Raw genomic sequence first — 24,305 nt, forward strand, 5'->3', positions numbered from 1 at the left:
ATCTGATGGTAAATCGTGCATTTATAAGAATATTATAAGAAAATATGATGCGAGAATAATAACGAAGAAAAGTTCGCTGTTTAGTATTATAATGTTTAATAATAACATTATTCCCATAACATTTTTACTTTAACAATTAAACAAAGCACTACATTATTGTTTTAAGTTACGTATAAAATAGGATTTTTTTTATGTTAAATGTGTTTTTCTTTTTCATAGACACTGAAATCATACTTTCACTTCCACAGTTAAAATTTAAGTTTTTAGCGTTTCGTTTAAACCGAAATCGCATCCAATTTAAAACTTTTCAGTTTCACTTGTACTTTTGTAGACACCTGGAGCTTGACGTCATCGCCAGCAAGCTGTAAACAAGGAAGAGAATCGAATTGCCGAGCGAGCAGAGATACATTTTATGCTGATTAAAGTAAATTCGGCTCAGATAAAGTTTTGTTTTTACGCGTTTATTTTATTTTACTTCCGCAAATGAATTAGCAAAAATTCCGTCATGTTGAAAACGTCTCATAGTCATAAACACTTTTAATAGTGTGTAAGAATGGACCACAAACACAGACAGATTCTTCAGCTGTATAGGCAAGATCTAGTCACGACATTAAATCCTGCAGACATCTGCGATGGGTTTTTGTCCAAGGGGGTCTTCACCCAGGACATGATCGATGAAATACAGGTAATACTGGTGTCTTTGTTTACAAATGGGAAACTGGGAACGCAACGGGATCGTGAAAGTTCACATGCGGTCATTGTGAAAGGTCACAACAGTACAGTTTGTTATTTATTTATTTACTCACCCCCTTTAACCCATTATGACTTTCTTTCATTCTGTGGAACACAAATGAAGAATGACAGTCACAGTTGCCATTCACTTTAATTGTATGGAAACATGATGCACTGAAAGTCAATGGAAACTCTAACAATCTCTAACAATCTGTTTAACATCTCAAACCATCATGCTTCATACAGGATGTTCACAGTTGATAATTCTGTGCATAGTTTAGTTTACAATTGTGAAGGTAAGGCGATATAACCATTCATGTATTAGTGCAAACCTGCAAATGCGAAACATTGTTCTCCTAACAGAGCGAGATAACAAGACGTGACCAAGCCAGGCGACTGTTGATAAGCTTAGAGACGAGAGGGAATCAGGCTTTCCCAGCATTCCTGGAGTGCCTGCGTGAAACCAGCCAACATGACCTCACAGAGCTCCTTCAGTGTGGAGATGGTGCTCATCTGCCCTCTTCTGTCCATGAACAGCCTTCAGTGATCCCTCTGCCAGTCCGTAAGTGTGTTGCTTCCATTGAAAACACAAGATTTCCTTGGGATGTTCCTATAAAACAGTGGAACATAAATCACCTTCACCTACCCATGATCCTCTTAATTGGCATTTTGCTGTGATTTCCCCCCCTAAAGTATATTACAAGATACATAGAGATATCTTATCTGATTTTATGATTCAATGCAGAGAATCCAAAATATACAGAAAAAATGGACAGATTTGATTTTACTCCACCACGGTTAGTACCACTGAGACAAGAAAGCCTGCCTGTGCCCAAGCCTCTCAGCACATGTGAGTCACTATCATGTTTTAATTCTCAATAAAGTATGTTAGTTTTCATCTGTTAAATGCTACCCATTAAAAAGTAAATGGGAATTTGGTTGTAAAGCATGAATAACCTTTGGATTTATGCATATACACAGCTTCTGAAACTAAAGGGGTGAGACAAACCAGGTCTAGACGTGACCGTATAGAGGTAACCGTGATCACTCTCGCATAACAATCTTGAAAGTTTTAAAAGTCATTTATTCTTATTCACTGATAATTGAGTACAAGTGTATTTTGATTTGTCTTTTTATAAAAAATTAAATTAAAAGTATGCAAGTATGTGCATATTAGGGCTGGTAATTTAACGCTTTAATTAGATTAATTAATTATGGAGAAAAATAACGCGTTAAAATTATTTACACATTTAACGCACTTGCCCCGCCCCAGACCTATGTGGATCATCTGGCATTTCATACAGTCGATTGATAACTAATATGAAACATGGCAACAACTTACTGCGTGATGGAGCCTAGAAAATATCCCCAAAATTCAAGATATGGGGCAAAATGCCCGTTTGAAATTTTGTCTCATATTTACATCACATAGTTAAGAAATATGACACAAGTTATAGGCTATGTGCAATATCTCCAAGTGCAAATGTGATACTCATCTTACACAACAGTTGATTAAGAGGTTAATATGAACACGTTATTTTAGACACAATGTTGTCTGTTTTGCTCAATTTTGCCAACCAATATATATAGACAAATCAGAACTGTTCATCTCCGAGCAACCCACAGAAGCATTTCATTCCTTAATCCACATTTTGAACGAATTTGGTGAACCATTTGGTGCGTTGAACCATTGGCCATAGTCGCATTGGCTTTGAAGGGCTCTGCACAGACCTATCATTTTATGACATCAAAGTACAGCGAGAGCGATTCGAAAGCACAAGGAGTCATCTGCTCTCTAAGCTCTTGCGGTACTTTGATGTCACACACCGATCGTTCTGATGGTGATGACCCGCTTCAGGTCGATCAAGCCTAATGATTCAATGAACCATTCATAAAGAACCCTTTACTTCACTCCTGAATGAATCAGCCATTTGAATGAATCAAATGAATGAATAAATGACTCAATGACGACATTTACCACCACCTACTGGCAGTTTTAGTTTATTATTTAGAGTATCATTACATTAAAGAAATAATTTAATATTTTCATAGTAATAATAATAAAATTAAGATAATTAATGATTAAAGTTATAGTTCACCCAATCAAAAATAACAATTCTGTCATCACTTACTCACATGGTCCAAAAGAGTATATGTAATAAATGTGATCAAACAAGATATTTCATGCTGAACCTATTTTTTGTAATCTCTGTTTGATGCTTTGCACAACAATGACTTTAAATGATCTTTTCAGAGTAATTTTTCCAAATCTGATGTGCGATTAATTAGATTAATTAATCACCACATCATGTAATTAATTAGATAAAAAATTGTAATCGCTTACCAGCCCTATTGCATATATAAGCATATTTTAATATATAACACTATTGTTCAAAGATTTTGGGAAAGATAAGCATGGTAATATTTATGACAATGTTAATGTATTTGGTCTTGGTGAAATAGATTTTCTACGCTGTTGCTGCCGCAGAGCAAGTACCGACTTGCTACTGTCAATTAATCAACAGAAATGCTGCTGTGAGCATGTAAGCCTTACTGTTGCTGCACATATAACAGACATTAAATTACCTTGTAGCAGATCTAGACAGGTGGAGCTGGGGAAGGTGTAGGGTTTCTGAATTGTGCAGCAAATTGCTACATCAAACACTGGCCAAGTATTTGACTGTTGAGCAGAAAGCTCATTGTCTGCATATGCAACAAAAACCAATCAGCGGCGCAATGTGAATAATGAAGTCATTATATTGAGTTAGGACCTATCAGCCTGTGCCATCTAAAGGTTCATGACAACTTGGTATTTATTTTAAATTGTAATAAATTGCTGTGTTTTTTTATCAAATACATGCCATCTTGGTAAGCATAAGAGACTTCTTTTAAAACAAACAAACAAAAAATCTTAATTGCGGCATTGTACCTAACCACTCTCTATATTTTGTGCAGTGCTATAAGATGGATGCCAGTCCATGTGGGATCTGCCTGATTATTAACAATGTCAAGTTTGACCCAGCCTCTGGTCTGAAAGATCGAAAGGGGTCCAACATTGACTGCGACAAGATGGAGAAAAGATTTAAGGCTCTCAACTTTGAGGTTATTGTAAAAAGGAACTTGAAATACAAAGTAAGCACAATACTTCCTCTTCTTCTCACTGTAAACAAAGCTGTAAGATAAAATTCTGTCTGTCTTTAAGACATTTTTAAAAATGAATAATAAATTTCTCCCCTAAAATGTAGCACATAAAACAAGAGATGTCATTCTTAGCAAAGAGGGATCATTCTGCGTATGACTCCTGTGTGGTGATCTTACTTTCACATGGTACTGAGGTAAAACCAGTCACATATTTTTTCTTCAAAAAAGAGGATATGTTATATTTGCTTTTCAGATTTTTGAAGACTATTAGTTTTCAATAAAGAAGTACAACCTGCAAAGAATTAAAAAAAAAAAAAAAAAAAAAAAGCATTAGAGCAATTTTCTCAATATGCTTTGGTGCTTTACACTTCTCTAATTTTTAGGCAAACTGCACTCATTTTCCTGGAGCAGTTCATGGTGTTGATGGACCATCTGTCTCAGTTCAGTTAATCACAAACTACCTCAACGCCCAGAACTGTCCTTCTCTGCAGGGCAAGCCCAAGCTGTTCTTCATCCAGGCCTGTGGAGGAGGTGGGCATCTCAGAAATCTTTCACAAGTCTCGTAGCCAAAAGGTGGTGGTCACATTTACCGTGAATCTTCGTGTTCAAAATCCATGCCATTCACGCTGCTGAAAGCGATGAATATATAAATCTGTGAAAAGATATGGAAATGGTTTTCCCACGCACTTTCACAACTTGTTCAAGCTGAACTGGCCTCACCTAAAAATAATCCAAAATGTTTGAGATTTTTAACTGTAATATTTATTAGTTTGCCTCACTTTTTCTTCTCATCTGTAGGTAAGAAAGACACAGGGTTTGAGGTTCCTCCGGATGAAAAGGAGCACTCTTCTATTCCCATATCCTCCCGCACATCTGATGAATTTGATGCTCGGGCCACTTTGCCCACACTCAGCGACATCCTGGTGTCCTACTCTACCTTTCCAGGTCCGTGATTTTGGTCATTACAGAAACAAACCTATTGATTGCTAAACACAAATAAGATGATAAATGCTACTGCACCTGCAGGCTATGTCTCCTGGAGGGACACACAGGCCGGATCCTGGTATGTGGAGAATCTTGATCAAGTGTTTGAGGAGAATGCTGCCACGGAAGATCTGTTGACCATGCTGACGTTGGTACATTTTTGTCTTGTAAAGCTTCTTAAAACATAGATATAATATAATAAATATAGATATAATAGATAGATATAACAAATACGGGCTCAAAAATGGAAAAAAAGAAACCAAATCAAAAAATATTCCATAATAATGCTTCCAATTAGGGTAGAGCAGTATGATGGTACGTACCATATCAAGCAGTAGATATTCTGCTATCTTATATATTCTGCTAGCTTAATAGATAATTTTTTTTAAAGATCTGACACCAAGCAAAAACTATAGTCTGCTCTTCAAAATGCATCACATACAAATTTTAGTTGAAGTACTATATTTTCACTGTTGCCAGACATAAAATAAACTCATGCTTTTAGGTTGCATTTACACTGAAACTAAAAATCTGATTTATTTACTCACATGTGACAGATTGGATCTTGTACACATCTAAGCATAAAAATCCATGGGAGATGTGATTTATTTATTTATTCTTTTTGCATCCATTCTGAGCTGCTTCTAAATATGCTTTGATACATATCTGATACCTGTACATCTGACCTACATCTAAACATGATAATATACACTAAACTTTCTTAATGTCACATTATAAAGCAGGAGTTGCCTATATATGCTATATGCACGCAGAAACTCAGCTTCTTTTATTGAGATGCAAACTTTATATATACAGGAGAGATTACGCACACAGAAACAAACTTGTTTTGAGCTGCTGTCCCCTTAATTTTATAAATAAAATATCTAATAACTTTTTATCCGTTCAGTTAAATTGTGCTCTGTAAACATCAATGCTGTAAACAAACAACTGCTAGGCTGGTAAGTGATCAAGGTATAAGTGAGATAATCACAGCCAGTGTGCAGTAAAGTCAAAGAACCATGTAAATTATATAATTAATTTTTATGTACCGCTGTTCAAAAGCCAAGCATCAACTTTGTTGCTGTATGAGATCAGCATTGGAATCATTCTAGTTTAGGTAGGGATTCATATACAGTAAATGTACAGTAAGTATCAGACACAAGTCGTGACTTAATTGGATGTAAATAGGTGGGACAAAAAGATGGGTTTGGTCAAAAGATTGAATTTGTGCATTAAGCCCTGCGGTGTAAACTCAGTCTTAGGTTTGTGCCAAACAAAAAAATAAAAAAAAAATTAAGCTACGCATATTTCAAGTTAGACTAGTTTGACAGATTAGTTAGTTAAGCAAAAACAGACTATTCATATAATTCATGCCTATGTAATATGTATAAATATTTTTGGTTTGACTTTCAAGCAGAGATAATTATATTTATAAATATATTGTATATATTTGAATGTTTGTGTATTAAAATAAAGTGTGTATATAAAACATCTATTTTCTTTAGGTAAATGATGCGGTCTCCCAAATATCTGCCAAAGGCTTGTATAAACAAATGCCTGGATCTTTCAGCGTCCTCCGAAAACTTCTCTATTTTCAGTCTTCGCAGTCATGATCACTTGAAGATTTTTTGTTTGTTTGTTTGTTTTGCTGCAGTAGGAAAACTACCATGTACTTAATATAATGTGATTAAGACATTTGTCAATTTTTATGTCATAAACTGAACCATGTGATCAGAGCATTAACTAACTTGAGTTTTTGTTTTTAACATAATTCTATTTTTAGAATTTTAAATAATAATAATAATTCATTACATTTATATAGCACTTTTCTAGGGATACAATGTAAAAGCACTTTTACATTGTGAGGGGGGATCTCCTCATCCACCACCAGTGTGCAGGATCCACCTGACAGAACGGCCAACGTTTATCTTCACTGTATGTATAATAAAATTAAATACAACCATCACAACTCCAACTGCCTTATAATAGCCATTATAAAAGTATTAGTATAAGAGACTTATGTATTAGGAAAGTCAGCTCTGTATTACGATTTATAAATAAATAATGTATATAAAAAAAAATAACTTTGTGCTCAGCCAAAACAATTTTCTTTATACCTGGAAGAAATAATAGATTCATGAGACCAAAGATTACATGTTAAAATATTAAGGCAAATTTTACCTCACGTTAACCACTACACAGACATCAGAGCCAGCGGCAGGTGTCAAAAGGACTAATGTTAGCCGAGATGAGGCTGCTTGCAGCGGGATACATGAGCACTGAGCACCTGGTGATCACCTGGAGCTCACGTGACCGAAATTGCCAAAGCAATGTTTTTTATAATTAAATAACAACAGATTTGAGTTTTAAACAACTACATTCTCGTCTGAAATTTTCTTAGAAATGCATTTCATGACACAATAACAGTAATATTTAGAAAATGATGCGGGTTTTCACTTCCGCCATTAACGTTCTCTGATTGGTGTGAAATGCATTCTGGAAATCTGGCTTCCTCAAGTATTCTTTGCTCAAATTCGCACAAGTCATCTCTGGATGCATCATTGAGAAAAAGGGCGGAGCAAGAATACCTCCAGGGATTTGAACTGTAATTGGCTAGATGTGAATTTTGAATTGGAACAGTATTTAAACGACGACTGATGGTGATTCACAAGTCGACGAGAACAGGGCTGCGTTCACTCCCGACAAAATGTGCAAAGCGTTTTTTAAATGGAAACGGTGGTGCGTTGAATACCCTTTTCTGATGACGCAAGAGTTGCAATTATGGCAGCTAAGAAGGCCATTCTTTGTGAAGAATTTTCGGAGCCTGTTGAAATCGGTATAAGTTTTTAATATTGCAAAATACACTCGATGTTACAGTCACTGCCCTTTCCGTCCAGAATAAAAGTGACAATACAATAGAATGAAGTGACAATACAATACAATTACAATAGAATGAAGATATTATGTTCATTGTGTTCACAGCTATTTGTGGAAACTGTAGTTTCTAATTATTGTGATCAACATTTGCCTTGCATTTCAGAATGAAAAGACAAACATTTAAGGTGAAGAATAATCCACTGCTTCAGAGGACCTCAGATGATGCCAACCCTGTAACAACATAGGCCTATAGAACTACCTAATTTTGCTATCAGTTTGATTGCATCATATAATAATTGCTGTTAATAGTGTTCATCGTCTGTTTGATTTTTCCATAAATTTCTGTCATATGCGCACAAACTGACAGTCACCACTGATAAGCTACTACTAAATATTGTAGAAACTTAATTTTCTGTTAAGTTGCTTTGCAACGATTTGTATCGTAAAAAGCGCTATACAAATAAACTTGAACTAAACTGAACTGAAAATTCTTACCTCCGAGACTACTGTGTTATGATTTATATGACCTTATTACTTATGGTGAGTATTAGGCTTATCATTAATGCTGATCACTGCTGTTGATGATATTGTAATATATACCATTATATAATCAGAGAAGTATAGAAAGGTTTATGAAAGCATCGCTCCACAATACAATAGCAAAATATTTAAATATGTATAGTAGTTTTATGTTACATTAATCAGTATTTAGCACACCTTCCTAAGAAAATGATATGGACCAGAAGACATTGCAATTACAAAATTATATTTAGACAGACATAAATAAGTTCCAGATCTATACTTGTGCTCTTATTATTTCATATATTTTGCCTTTAATGTAAATAAACGTGCAAACAAAATACTTGCTACTGTGAATTTATGCTGATGTTAATTACATTGTGCGAGCTGTCTCTTTAACACCGCGTGAGTTATAGACACGTTGCTGATGATTGGGCTGACATTTTTTGATACACCCACCAAACGAGAAAATGTATCTTAACCGCTTTGCACACCGTCTCCAGGAAACATGTCAATCAAACCGGAAACCGTAGCAAAACGTTGCCCCAGACAAGGTATTGAGAAAGTGATGAAGCCAATCAGCAGATATGGGGCTTGATTGTTAGGAGGCCATGATGGGCAAGTTTGGCCAGGATGCATCACACCTCTACTCTTTACAAATTTGTAAGCAGAAGGTAAACTTCACAAATATAAACCACTAATAACTTGGTAATTTTACAAGTGCAATTTGATAAGATGTTTTAGTGTTATACATTGGACAGCAGTAGGACGACAATAGACTTTTAATGTAGCCTACTTGTGGCCCACTTGTGGTATTTGACTGTGGTTAGCTGTCTCAATGTGTTCTTAAGAAATATCCAGTTGCATACCGTGTGTCTCTTCTAGTGAATAAAAGACAAATACAATATATAATGAAAATTATAGTTCCAATAATGAGACCAATACAGTGGCAAACAGACTTATTTCGATTTATCATGGGAAACAGATAAGAAACTCAGGAGAGGAAGGAAATGAATAGGTCCTTACACACTAACACCAAGAAAACGTATAAGCAATAGAACATTTTGTGAGAATGTGAAAGGGAAGCGAGGTCTCACTTAATAGTTGTTATTAATAGTATAGTGAATTTCGACCGTTATTATCAGACCTTGGGATGTATTAAAGTAACAGGAACAAAGTATCTGCGTAAATGAACTAAAATGGCATGTGATGCAGTCTGATGATCCATATAATCTGCTGTAGTAGGAAAACAGAAAGGTCGTAATGCTTATTATACGGTCAAAGCATTTTAGATGCATCAAAATGAAAGCGTTTTCCACTGCTTATGTTTGTCATAGCGACCTTATTATTGTCGGCCTGCGTGGGAAGATCTTCAGAGGAAGCTGAAACTTACTTTCAGAATGACAATAATCCTCTAAGACGTTTAAACGGTTAGACCAATAGCAATTACTGAGGTGTGTAGCCCTAAATAAAGCCTGTCAGATAAATGGTTGCTTGCATCCAAATGGAAAATATAGTGTTTGTGAAAGTGAGAAGGCACAGTGAGGGAGGAGGGGCCAGTAATGTGAGGTTTTACTCCGCATCAGTACACACTACACAGTGACCGAGTGAGGAAGGAGGACAACAGTCTCGTCTTTCTCTGCATCTCACGGTGCTTATGTATGTGCGAGGCAAAGTTTCTCAGGGCTTTGGTTTGAACGTGCGATACTAAAGGAGTTTGGAAGTTGTTTATGATGATATATTGAGAATGCCAATGTGAACATCTGCAGGAATTACTAAGGTAAATGTTGTGGTTTTACTTACAAATGCAATAATAGCGTAATTTTGTCGTTTTATTGTGTGAAATATTTGCTACTTTTGTAGTTCTCCGTTTGCACGTGCTAATTTGTCTTTTTCCCATACATTACTTTTGGTTAATACAAAAAATATAATTAAAAATGCATATTAAACATTTTTTTCCCCACACATATTGCTAAAATAACTTACTCAAAAAAAAAAAAAAATATATATATATATATATATTAAATTATAAATTTTTATAATATATTTTATTTATTTATTCATTTATTATTAATATTATTATTATTAACCTAAGCCAGCTAGCAAGCTATGCCAAGAAAGTTTATAAAAATTTGTTTTTGTTTTTATTGGGAAACATGCACGTTTCATTTTCTGAATATGCCTGTTAACATTTGTTGACTATGTCAGTGAACATTTGGTTACTTTTATTGGATGTGAATGGGGAAGTTTCTGTGAAGAATGACAGAAGGAGAGAGTCTGAGGGGGTGGCCTGTTGTCATGATTCATGGTGAGAGTGTGCTGCTGCTGTCTGATTTGCTCTTGACACAGGAAGTCTTCTACCTTCCCCTTTTTTGACAATAGATGTGCAATTTGTTCATCCACCGTACTGTAGGTCATGACGGATCACCACGGTCAAATGTTGAATGAGGACACTCCTGCAATGAGCAGATGAATGAGTGCTGAAGTTGCTTTGGAGAGTATATAGGCTAATCTTATTAATTCTCAATGTTTCTGTTTCTTTTGAATCTGCATATATTATGCAAGACATTTTCTATGATGTCAACTGCAGAAAGTGTTTATAGACTTGCTGCTTGATTGCCTCAGTACTCAGATCTTAAAGCCAAAGAAATTTGAATATAGTTTTAAACTTGGCACTAGTCCACACTGAAAGTCAATGTATATGTTTCACTTTACTGTGAGTCATATAGATCGGTCAAAATGGGTCAAATTATCAAATTAAAAAGCATGAAGTGCCAATGAAAATTGTTTTCAAGTATATTCTTTAAACTTCTTATTAAGCTTCTGTTCATTCACCTAGCTGGAGCTACGATGTCTTCCCATGTCAAACTGTGGAGGGACAGAGTGGGGACGACAGACTATGATACACAGTTTAAAGGTATTGACGTCCTAATATTTAATACCCTTAAAGATTTCTGAGCAATGGAAAGCCAAAATGATTTCTTTCCAATGCTATGAAATTTGCTGATCAGTTTCTGCTGCAGGTTTTGTATGTGCTTCCGAAATCACAGATAACCAATTTATTCATCTTTGATATTAAAGTTAGTTAATAAAAATAATAAAACTGTTCATACTTAGTTCATGTTAGCTCCGGTACATTAAATAATATTAACAGATACAACTTGTAAATGTTGTTAAATATAGAAATTAACATTTATTAACATTTATTATGTTGTAGAAGTATTTGTCATTGTTAGCTTTTGTTATTCTATCGCCATCCGTCTTGTTAAACTTTGTGAAGCAAATATGTTCCAGTTAATTGTTATTGAACACCTGTCAAATGAAACATAACATAACATATATAGAAATATAATTGGGCTTTCTCTTTTTCTCTCCACTAGAGGTGCGTTTGCAGCTGGCCGAGCAGTTGAGGGTATTCGACGGTCAGCTGGATCAGAAGACTCAGGTGTTGCAAGATCTGTGTGATTATTTGCGCAGACGAGGCGAGATCGAGGGGGAGTACGCCCGCTCACTGGACAAACTGTGTGACAAGTTCTCCTCCAGAACCAGGAAGTGAGGATATGCAAAGAAAAAAAAATCACCATTAATGCATGAAAAACTGTTATTAACCTATGAATGCATTTATGTGCAATGGCCCCAAATAGTGACAAAATTTGGGCACTTGTGCCACCCTAAACAAAACCATGTAAGAACTATTTATTTTAAAGAAAGATTTCCCAAACACATTTTTCAAGAAAGAATTACACAAAAAGTATTATATATATAATTCCATACTACTGATCAAAAGGTTGGGGTTGGTTGGAATATTTTGTAACACTTTACAATAAGGTTCAATTTGTTAGCATTAGTTTACATTAGTTAACATACTTCTGAAGAATTTGTTCATCTTTGTTTATTTCAACATTTAGTAAATAGCTGAAATCAAACATTGTATCTGTTAATATTATTTAATGTACCTTAGCTAACGTGAACTAACGGTTGCATTTTAATTAACAAACATTAACAAAGATTTATAATTACTGTAACAACTGTATTGCTCATTGTTAATGTTAGTTAATGCATTAGCCAGTGTTAACAAATTATCATAGTGTTTCTAAACGCTGAGTCTTGTATGTTCACCAACCCTGCATGTATTTGTTTAAAAAGTCAAATTAGAAATATTGTGAATTATTATTACAATTTAAAGTAACCATTTTCTATTTTAATATATTTTAAAATGTAATGTATTCCAGTGATTACTTCAAGCCATTACTCCAGCATTTATTTGAATTAGAAAACTGTATTATAAATGACTTTACTATCAATTCATATAAAAAAAATTGTACGGACACCAAATTTAAAAAAGGTACTGTATAGGTTTTATTTTAGGCAAAACTTATGCCTGTATGGCTGTGTATCTTACCAGGAACTTGATAACTCCGTTCTCTGTTCCTGTGCCCCTCAGGAAGGAGCCCAGCCATCAGTCAGCGGTTAACTGCTGGCAGGTGTTGTTGACACAAACACGGCAGGAGAGCAAAGATCACAGTTTCTTGAGTGACAGCTACAGTAACACTCTGCCTCAACAGCTTTCACACTGTGCTGAACATGCCCAACGCCTGGCCAAGCGGGTATACACCCACCATCACACACACATTTTACATCCTTCCACATTTGCAAAAATAAACACCCACATATTTCTAGTCTTGAAGGAGCAAACATGCCCACGTATATACATGTGGCTTGCTCTGCACTGATACTTTGCAGACAATGCACAGACACCTTTCGCATAGTCACCTACCACTCGCCTGACATTGTAATACACAGTTGCTAAAATTATCATTTATCTTTCTGTTTTTACATTATATTTTTCAGAGCAGAGACATTTGCACCCAGCTACAGGATGGACTTCAGAAGGTCACCACAGAACTTCATACAGTGAGTTTATCTCATCAGTCCTCTCATTAAGCCACATTCTTTTTTCAGAAACAATTTTTGCTTGAATTTAGATTTAATGGATTGTAAAATGTCACTGCAAATCTTATTCCTGTGTATGTTGAAAACCAGACCTTGAAGACATATTACCAGTACTACACTGAGTTCCTGTCTGCCGAAAGCAAACTAAAGGATGCAGTCAGACTGGAGGAAAAGCAAAAGCAAAGTGCTTCTAAAAAGATGGAAAGACAAATAGAGAAAGTATAACTCCCTTTTTAATACCAACATGTGAAACTGTTGTGTTTGAAATGGTTATAATTTAGATCTATTTAGGAATCAGTACAAGTTAAGCTTAATCAACAGCACTTCTGGCATAATGTTTATTACCAAAAAAGAGAGAGAGAGAATTTTCACTCTATTTTTTCCCACATATTATGCATATTTGGGTAAGTTATAAAATTGTTGAAAGAAGTCACTTTTCTTATGCTTACTTAAAACTAAAGTTAAAAAAATAAATAAACAATTGTGAAATATTATTACAATTTAAAATAACCTTTTTTTTCTCTCTCTGTATTATAAAATGTAATTTATTCCTCTGATGGCAAAGCCAAATTTTTTGCCGCCATTACTCAGTGTCCCACGATCATTTAGAAATCATTATAATATTATGATTTGGTGCTCAATATTTAACATTTCTTATCAATGTTGAAAACAGTTGTTCTGCTCAATATTTTTGTGGAAACTGAAAAAAAAATAATACCTAATTTGTGGCCACTTTGTAGACATTTATTATTTAGTTGGCACATTCCTAGAAAATTAGGAATGTGCCAATTTATGTTAATCTACATTATGCCACAAAAACTCTGGTGACAGAATCAAGGGAGCAAGAGAGTGTTTTGCCTTCATGAACATGAGCTGCATCCTCCACTGTGCAGAATGATGTGGGGCAAGTGTTAGCTGCACAGGGTTGGCAGACTATAGATCACAGCAGTTGGTTATTGTGGTCACATTGTGAGATCTGAACTGACTCACTAAATGTGTATGGACAAGTGATTGTTCTAGTTAGATCTGAGGCTACATCTCATCTCTTTATCTGTGCACAGAGGCAAAGTAAAGTTCAGGAGATTCAGCTAAAGTGCACAAAAGCACGCAATGACTACCTGCTCAACTTGGCCGCAGCGAATGCATGCATGAGCAAATACTACCTGCAGGATCTCTCCACTCTCATAGATGTGAGTTCATTACACTCAAGCTATACAATCACGTTTCATTACTGAGCAGGTTTAACTCAAGCTCTCATTGTATGCCCTCTTAGTGCTGTGATCTGGGTTACCACCAGTCCATATCCAAGGTGTTTCATTTTTACATGGCCAGTCGCCAGTGGGCCCAGCAGAACTTGAGCACTGGCATGCAGCAGCTGGACACAACTGTTTCAGAACTAAACCAGAACCAGGACAGAGACACTCTCATGCAGGCTAACATCTCAGCCTTTTGCATGCCCCTCCGCTTTCAGTATCAACCCTGTGAAGGCGACCAGGTACTGCCTGATAAAATATATCTGTATAAGTGGAGAAATGTGTGCTTGCTTATGTATATATCTTCATCCAGGAAGTGGAGGTGTCAGCAAACTGTGAGATGTTGGGCGAGCTGGTGACTCGCTTCCATCAGCTGCAGTCCAGGCTGTCTTCAGTCACCATGGAGGTTGAGGAGGTACACAAAACCATAACGTATTATATGGCACTACTACTAAAAATATGATAGATGTACAGTAGGGATATTTGGATAATTGAATAGTGTATTTTTGTGTATTCCTTAGCCATTGGGTTTAATACTCATCAAATGTATTGCAGTCTGGCAAATTACTTCAGTCAGCTCAGTCTTCCATGCTAGATGGTATTGTAGAGGACACATTTGGATCCACCCCAGACTTTCCCAGCAGCCCATCATCACCAGAGGGTGATGTATCAGTCAGTAAGACATATCTGCAGAAGCGCAGACCCAGCCTTCCAGACACTGAGAGTTTGTACTTCATGGTAATCTATCTATCTATCTATCTATCTATCTATCTATCTATCTATCTATCTATCTATCTATCTATCTATCTATCTATCTATCTATCTATCTATCTATCTATCTATCTATCTATCTATCTATCTATCTATCTATCTATCTATCTATCGTGAGATTGTTTCTATATTTTTTATGTATATTGTTAGTAGTAGTATTTAATATTTCTATTGCTGGTTTTGTCTGAGATTGTCTATTTCGTGTGACTTTATATTACAGAAAGTCAGGGAGCATCTTTGTAACAGCTCTTTAATATCAAAACTGGAGGCCAAACATGACCTGCTAAAGGCTGCCATTCAGAAAGGTGGAATAATGTCTCCTATTTTTACAGACATTGTTGTAAAGCAAAGACCACACAAACAAATTAAATTATTTCTTCAACTTTGTTCTTCTGGCTCTTTTTCTTATCAGCTGAAAGTGTTGACCGTAACCATTCCAGGTAAGGAAGCTGAAGTTTAAAATGGATACATTTTGTTCTGTAAAAATATTTGGGTAAATTCCTTCATTTTATTGGGGTAGCAAGAGCAGAAGATGCCTTTTTATTTTTAGTGATGACTATAATTAAACATTTTGTCATAATTAAACTGTTTATTTAGAACACGCTCCAAAAGATCTGTGCGTCATAAAAAGAGTTACCCTGGTTCCCAGATCAGCCAGAAGCTTTTCAATGGGGATCTACTGTCATACATCCAAGTAAATATCTCTGATTCAGGAAGTGTTCTGGATTCACTCAGAACAGTACAAGGCATCTGACTCACTCTGTGTTTCCTCCCCATTAGGCCTCAGGACAGCTCATTCCTGCCGTGGTGGAGAGCTGCATTCGGTTCATCAACCTCAATGGTAAATCTAAGTCAGTAGTTAATGCCTCTTTCTACCATTCTTTCTATCTTAATCACTGTTTTTCTCTGGTAAGGTCTACATCATGAGGGATTGTTCAGAGTGTCGGGATCTCAGATGGTAGTGAATCAGCTGAAGGATGCGTTTGAGAAAGGTATGAGCAGTGGGCAATGATATTTTCCTCACTTTCTCTGAGCATTAGTAATAGGCTGTGATTTTTGTATTTATTCATAGGCGATGACCCTCTTGCTGATGAGGGCTGTGACATGGACTCTGTGGCTGGAGTGCTGAAACTTTATTTTAGAGGTCTAATGAAACCACTCTTTCCTGAGGACAGTTATGAGCAGCTGATGGAGTGTGGGCGTAAGAGCACTTTACAACACTATTATCTGTTTGTATGTTGATTGTGTGTATGCTTTCTTTCCTGTGGTGAGATTTTCTGTTTAAACAGGAAGTTTGGGCATGACGTATTGCAGGGCTGATTTTTAGTTCAGCAAATTACTTTATGGTGTGCACTACCATTAGTAAGATTTTATTCAGCAAGGATGCATTAAATTGATCAAAAGTGACAGTAAAGACATTTCTAATATTACAAAACATATCTATTTCAAACAATACCAGTTTTGTTTTTTACTTTCTATATATCAAAGAAAAAAACACCAAAATATTAAGTAGCACAACTGATTTTAACATTGATAATGAAAATTCGGCTTTTTAAATAATTACACTTTAAAATATATTGAAAAAGAAAGCATTTATTTTAAATTGTAATAATATTTCACAATATTATTGTCTTATTGTGCATTTAGAATGCATGCAGCCTTGGTGAGCATAAGAATTTTTTTTTTGCGTATTGTTACATAAAGAAACTTATAAATCATTCTTTTTTTTCAGTACTGAAAATAAAATGTATTTTCACAAATATTGATTTATATATATATATATATATATATATGTTTTTTATTAAAAGTACTAGTACCGGTACTTATATCTTTCTAAATGTTTATATTGTCCCAAATAAAAAAATATATATATACTTACTGATTTTGCTATTATTATTTGCTACTAGCTACTGGTAGTTGATTCTAGATTTTAGAGAGCATCTTATTGGACAAAAGTCAATATTTTGGTAAAAAAATAAAAAGGCTGACCGTTATAAATGCATATCTGCTAAAAGTTTATTTTTTAATAATTTTTAATAATTTTATATTTTTTTTAATAATGAAATAATTTTTATAATTAAATAATTATACGAAGTCTTTAACTTTACCTTCATTACAGAAATAGATGACGAGACAAAGAAATTAATGCAGCTGAAGTGCATCATCTCCTCTTATCCTGCCTCGCTCATCATTGTCATGAGATATCTTTTCGCATTCCTTCACCAGTGAGTATTACACAGTGTGTCTGGGTTTTGCTCTTTTTCCATCACAAACCCCCAACATCTGAATGTCTGTACATGTGTGTAAAGTGTCTCCCAGTACAGTGATGAGAATATGATGCAGCCCTATAACCTGGCAGTGTGTTTTGGTCCCAGTCTGGTGAGGGGACCGAACAACGGCGATGCAGCAGAGCTTCAGCGCATCAACTCGCTGGTCAAGACCATCATTATCCAACATGAGAGCATTTTCCCTAGCCAAAATGAATTACCTGGGCCAGTGTATGAAAAGTGCATGACATTGGAAGAAGACGACTGGTAAGAATTAAGCTCCATCCTTGAAGTGCACTGTACATTACATACACTCACACACATTTAGTATGTGCTAAGGATATGTGCTAACAAAGTATAAACATTATGATTTTTGGTAAAGCTGCTTTGAAACAATGCGTGTATAGTTCAAATGACTTGATATTTCTCATAGTGAGGCCGAAGGAGATGGAGAATCAGAGCAATCTCAAATAAAAGAAGCAAAAGACGGTATGGTTAACATGGTTTACTTATCAGCATTTGGACTAGCAGAACTTAACCAACTCCTTTTGATCTGTTTTGATGTGCAGAGCTGCAAGGAGTGGCCTTGTTCAACTACACAGGCCGTTCTTCTGCTGAGCTGTCCTTTAAACACGGAGACTGCCTCATCCTACAAAGCAAAGCCTCCTCTGATTGGTGGAGAGGGGAGCTGAATGGAACAAAGGGTCTCATCCCGAGTAAATATATCAGTGTGCCTAGGTAGGTTTTCAACTCTTTGGATAGCCACATTACTCAAAGAAAAATCGCAGATAATACACATATAATATACTTACATATACTGTATATCATGTATAATATACAATAAATATATGAGCACATTTAACTAAAATTCATATGGGACATTATGTAAAGCTTCTCTATATGAACAACAGTAACCAAGGGGGCGGAGCTGTGCAAAGAGTCAACTGAAGAAACTTGATTTCACTTGTTTATTTGCTTGATTGTCCATAATCAATGCATTTACGTATACTCTTTTATGTCACTGTCTTTTCATGATTGTATTTTGTGTTATACAAATGAAAGACATTTAGAAGATTGAGTTGTGACTCATAGGAACAACAGACTTATCACTATTGAGTCAATGCCACAATCTGTTACTACCAGCCACAGTCTGGAGAGGCATAACACTTCTCAGACCTCTCCCTCTGTGTTGTTCAGCATGGATGGAGGCAAAGATCAGAAAGGGAAGGAAACTCTGAAATCCAGTTGTGGCAAACAGCAGACAGAAGAAGAGCAGAAAGGAGAGCAAATTACACGGTAAAACCCCCACAGACTGTTTCATGTGCACCGCTAAATGTAGAGACATGAACTACATAACCATGTCGAGTTTTATGTACTTGTAAAACCACATGGTAGTTCTATAATTATTATATAGAGTGCCAAAGTGCCATCCATTTACCATAGTTTAATTCAGAGCTTTATTTATCCCCATGGGGCAATTAATTTGACTGTCAGTTTCAGATGTAGAGACAACACTTAATACATACAAATATACAAAATACATTATATATATATATATATATATATATATATATATATATATATATATATATAAAACCAATTAATTATATTTATTACATAAACGAATTGCATCAGGCACAAAAGTAGATTTATAACGGATTGTGGAAAGCCTAAAAGTTCTTAAACGCCTCCCAAGGGGCATCCACTCAAAATAAGAATACAAAGGGTGTGTGCTATCTCCCATTATTTTACGCAACATCCTCACCGCTTGCTGTTCATGGCAAGATGCAAGACTACGTGAAGGAACACCTGTTATTTTTGAGCACATTTACAATACCTTGCAGATGATTTTTGTTCTTTATGGACATTGAAGAAAACCAACAAATGAAACAGAAAGACAAAATGCTTTCAACAAATGATTTCTAAAAAGATCTAAGAATGGGTCTCTGTGATCTTTTTAATTATAGTGTCAGTATTTTTAGCTAACTTCAACATATTATCAAAAATTGTTTTTAAATACTTTATATTGTTAAACTACATCCACTTGTGTGACGTTAATAATCACTAGATTAAGTGCAAATGTCTTTGAGACTTTTATGTCTAGTTTCATACTGCTACACCAAGAAATAAAATTGTGCAAAGCCGGCCCATATTCTTGGCCTGAATGTGAAAGCAATGAAAGAACAGTATCATCCGCATATTTTACCAGATAACTATTATGATATGGACTTTGACAATCATTTGTTTACAATATAACGAAGATTGGAGAAAGTACACACCCTTGTGATGAACCTATGGAGGTATTTAACATATCTGATAAAACCCTGTTGACCCTTGTTGTCTATCTGTTAAAACGTTTATAATCCATGAGAATAAACCATCATTAAAATGAAACTGACCACTACGTTTTGTCAGCAACACTTTACTTGAAGGGGTGTCCATAAGACTGACATGACACCTTCATAATCATGACATGATCATAATTATTTTTTTATGCATGTTTGACAACTGTCATTAGGTGTCATAAATCTGTCCTAAACATGACACAGCAGATTAATTATTTATTAATTTGTTATTTATTAATTAGCAGATTAAATAATTTAACTTGAGAAATGACCTGCCTTCATGGGTCAAACATTGGTTTTGAGATTGACTGTCATGAGGCCATTATAATTGTCATGAATATTTTTCTGATCACTTTTTTTATTCAGTGTCACAAATTGAATTTGTCATTAAGTGTTAATACTCTGTCAAATAATTTTATAACATTGTCATGAATACTTGACCTCAACGACAAGTGTGGACAGGTTATGATGTATTTGGTTTATGTCAAGTTGTCATAACAAAGGCATCTTTGCATTAAAAATGATATAACCAAGTGAATGACAGTTATTGACAGTTTTCATAAACTGTCATAAAACCTCCTTCATATTCATGAAGGTGTCGTGTCATGATTATGAAAGTCATGTCAGTCTTATGCACACCCCTTCAAGTAAAGTGTTACAGTTTTCCCCCTAAAATAACAGGTTGCAAACTATTAAATGCTGACGAGAAGTCCACAAACAAAAGCTGTGCAAAAGCACCACTATTTTCCAAATGTAGACGGAGATTATTTAACAAAAACAGTTTTGCATCATCTACACCTCTTCCAGCACAATATGCAAACTGCAGTGGATCTAAAACCGAACCTGTAAATGTCATTATGTGATTTTTTTTTTTCTCTCAGAAGCATGCATGACTAACAAGGTCAATAGGATGGTAATCATTAAAATAATCTGGCCTAGTTGTTTTAGGCATTGTTGAGCAATCATTGAGCTTTTCTACAGATCAGGTTCCAGCCCTAGATCTGGGAAAGATTGATAAAGTACATGGAGAACTCCACTGAGGTGTTTAGTATTTACAAGTATTTGTAAATCAAACAAGACGACAAAAAGTACAAGGCTTTAATGAGGGAAAGAACTACAATCCCATGAAGCATTGTGAACGACAATCAAATTAAAAACATTTATACAGAAACAATATACAATATAAACAATTTTTGTTTATTGCAAAATGTGCATATACAGTAGCTTCGCATTTAAAGGGGTCATATGATGCGATTTTCAATTTTTTCTTTCTCTTTTGACTGTTAATAGCTCTTGGTGCATGAAGAAGCTCTTTTAATGTTGCAAAGACTAAAGTCTTTGGCTTGTGTACTGCAAACACATACGAGCTTCATTACTGTGTCTGTCAGGCCACTCTGTTCCCCTTTTAGGCTTGAACTGACTGTCTTTACATTCATTTATAAGATGAAGCTCATGATTATGGAAAGGGGTGTTACATTTCCGACGAGTGCTTGTGGTGTTCGGCCAATCATAATGCACTGGGTCAGTTGACCAATCATAGCAGACTGCGCTTGTCGAAAGGAGGGACTTGGTAGAAAACAATGCATTTAAGAGAGGCAGGGCATAGAGGACTTACAATAATGTACAGTATTTTAAAAATAATGCTTTTTTTTATTTAAAGCATATCAACATATTCTGTTACACCAAATACACAAAATAATGATCTTTAAAAAAAGCGTCATATGACCCCTTTAAGTTTTGAGAGTGTAGGGAGTTTGATTTATTGATTTTGCACGATTTGATTTTTTTTCTGATTAGTGGAAATAGTTTTGCGGAATCAGGGCTGTTGAATGCAATCGATTGGAAAAAAAAAAAAAAAAGTTTTTTAAATAATGCCTAATATCTTACGCAAAAGAATACTATATAGCAACCACATAGCTCACAGTAGGTCTGTCTTTAAATGTTTTTAAATTATTGTTAAAAATCTTACAGAAATGTGGAGAAAATTTATGTGAATTTTTACTTCTGGAACCCAATTGTTGTATGCTTGTACACTTTCCATATAAATACAAGAAAGGAACAAACATGTAATCTAAGAGAACTTTATTCATTCTTAGTACATGATGATCAAATAATGAAATGTAATTCTTACTGCATAATGATGACCAATGATGCAATTCATTAATCAACAATAACTAGCTAAACTAAACAATAATTCTTTCTGTAATCATTTTCTAGGCTCAAGGTCACTAGTGATAAAGCCGGGGTCGTGCCGAGTCCTGTCACTTCTAGAAAGGTTTCATTACAAATACCCACAGGACAAAATGCACTGTCCGGAAATTCTCCTGGCGCTCTGAGGAAAACATTAGAGTGTGTAATTAGATTGTTTGCTTTTTACATAGATTGTAAAATCACAGATTATTATCTACAGAATAATGACTAAATCTGTCAATTTATAACTTACACAGCCCTCAAATGAGACGAACCACTGCCGATGGAGGAAGCGGAGAGGAATTCTCAACAGAAGTGGATAAGGTCAGGGCATTTCAATCTCATTTATAATCCTAATGAGTTTTCCATCCTCCCTCTATTAAAGTGTATTTTTGTCCATACTATCTTGCAGGAAGTGCATAACATGATGCACTCAGTGTTTAAGGAGCTCGTCATTCGCCAATCTTCCCCAGAACAAAACAGATCTACATTCTCAGAGATCACCGTCTCTGTGCAAGCACCTTCAAACAAAGGACCAGGAGGGAAAGGAAAAGGTTTATTTAGATCAGCAGACAATACAGACTGAAAAAGAGAGAGAGAGGACCAGGGGAAAATTGTGTAACACAATAAAATTTAGGTGAAGCATCAGTCTTGAGTGAGAGCTCAATCTCTGTTTATGGTATTTTTTGTACAGTTTAAATAAATAGGTTTAAGAGGTCCTGTCAATTCAATATGTGAATGTGACAGTAGTATTGACATTTAATTTGTCATTTTTATTTTCTTATTGATGCACTTTGTTGTAACAAGCAACTGTACTCTGGTGTACTTTACCCTGTGAAATAAGATGATATCAGGCCTACAGTAAGGCTAGACTCTTAACAATCTTTTATTTTATTATTATTAATATATTTTTTGTTTATAATGTGAAAACTTTGTAAGAAATTTTGAATTCCAGACAGCACGACACTTACACCCTAAAATATAACTAACACGGTCCTGAGATATCATGAAAATCTCTTTAAACAGTAAAACAGTAAAAAAAAAGTGTTCAGAAGTGTATAAAACATATGAACAATCCATGATCAAGTTTTCTCATTCATTGTGATTAACTTTAAGCTGCTACAGCCAGAGCTACTTTTCTTTGTGTATTGATTTAAAACTTGGTACAATCAGATACAAATGTGCTATGTATGCAATTCTCTAAAATATAAATTATTATCATAGATTTATGGAAGTGTATTTTGGGTGAACTAAATTCATGTTTTTAAATTTATATATACAGTATATATACAAAGGTGCTGGTCATATAATTAGAATATCATCAAAAAGTTGATTTCACTAATTCCATTCAAAAAGTGAAACTTGTATATTATATTCATTCATTTCACACAAACTGATATATTTCAAATGTTTATTTCTTTTAATTTTGATAACTGGCAACTAAGGAAAATCCCAAATTCAGTATCTCAGAAAATTTGAATATTACTTAAGACCAATACAAAGAAAGGATTTTTGGAAATATTGGCCAACATGAAAAGTATGAGCATGTACAGCACTCAGTACTTTGTTGGGGCTCCTTTTGCCTGAATTACTGCAGCAATGCAGCGTGGCATGGAGTCGATCAGTCTGTGGCACTGCTCGGGTGTTATGAGAGCCCAGGTTGCTCTGAAAGTGGCCTTCAGCTCTTCTGCATTGTTAGGTCTGGCATATCGCATCTTCCTCTTCACAATACCCCATTGTGGGGTTAAGGTCAGGCGAGTTTGCTGGCCAATTAAGAACAAGGATACCATGGTCCTTAAACCAGGTACTGGTAGCTTTGAAACTGTGTGCAGGTGCCAAGTCATGTTGGAAAATGAAATCTGCTTCTCCATAAAGTTGGTCAGCAGCAGGAAGCATGAAGTGCTCTAAAACTTCCTGGTATACGGCTGCGTTGACCTTGGACCTCAGAAAACACAGTGGACCAACACCAGCAGATGACATAGCACCCCAAACCATCACTGACTGTGAAAACTTTACACTGGACCTCAAGCAACGTGGATTGTGTGCTTCCCCTGTCTTCCTCCAGACTCTGGGACCCTGATTTCCAAAGGAAATGCTAAATTTACTTTCATCAGAGAACATAACTTTGGACCACTCTTTTCACACTTTGTCTTTAGGCCACGTGGTTCACACAGAACCACCCGAGATATCAAAACGAGATTTTGTCGGGATGCGTTCGAAACCACATACCCTTTAATTAGGCACTTAATTACAATAAGTACTAACTTAACCAG

The 24,305-nt window shown here is 35.3% G+C and overlaps 2 protein-coding genes across 3 annotated transcripts; both read left to right on the forward strand.

The window, feature by feature from the left end:
• The first annotated feature begins 349 nt into the window (after positions 1–349).
• Positions 350–6,550, forward strand: LOC132129528 (caspase-9-like). Its single transcript, XM_059541157.1, has 10 exons — positions 350–685; positions 1,096–1,294; positions 1,478–1,582; positions 1,714–1,766; positions 3,688–3,864; positions 3,978–4,067; positions 4,257–4,404; positions 4,672–4,818; positions 4,900–5,009; positions 6,363–6,550. The coding sequence occupies exons 1-10, from the start codon at positions 554–556 to the stop codon at positions 6,468–6,470; spliced, it is 1,269 nt and encodes a 422-aa protein (XP_059397140.1). The 5' UTR covers positions 350–553; the 3' UTR covers positions 6,471–6,550.
• Positions 6,551–8,854: 2,304 nt separating this feature from the next.
• LOC132129300 (SLIT-ROBO Rho GTPase-activating protein 3-like) lies at positions 8,855–22,680 on the forward strand. Of its 2 annotated transcripts, none has more exons than XM_059540843.1 (24): positions 8,855–8,927; positions 11,093–11,170; positions 11,634–11,805; positions 12,698–12,860; positions 13,105–13,167; positions 13,297–13,425; positions 14,268–14,396; positions 14,480–14,701; positions 14,773–14,874; positions 15,015–15,197; positions 15,451–15,535; positions 15,643–15,670; positions 15,828–15,924; positions 16,011–16,071; positions 16,145–16,222; positions 16,303–16,431; positions 17,350–17,455; positions 17,540–17,764; positions 17,931–17,986; positions 18,067–18,235; positions 18,695–18,793; positions 22,060–22,191; positions 22,290–22,356; positions 22,445–22,680. In XM_059540843.1, the coding sequence occupies exons 2-24, from the start codon at positions 11,104–11,106 to the stop codon at positions 22,616–22,618; spliced, it is 2,736 nt and encodes a 911-aa protein (XP_059396826.1). In that variant the 5' UTR covers positions 8,855–8,927; positions 11,093–11,103; the 3' UTR covers positions 22,619–22,680. The 2 variants fall into 2 exon arrangements, with proteins under 2 accessions (XP_059396826.1, XP_059396825.1); XM_059540842.1 differs by lacking the exon at positions 8,855–8,927 and adding an exon at positions 9,681–10,033.
• The last annotated feature ends 1,625 nt before the right edge of the window (positions 22,681–24,305 follow it).

This window comes from Carassius carassius, chromosome 46 (assembly GCF_963082965.1).
Source record: "Carassius carassius chromosome 46, fCarCar2.1, whole genome shotgun sequence".
In the NCBI taxonomy this organism is placed as follows: domain Eukaryota; kingdom Metazoa; phylum Chordata; class Actinopteri; order Cypriniformes; family Cyprinidae; genus Carassius; species Carassius carassius.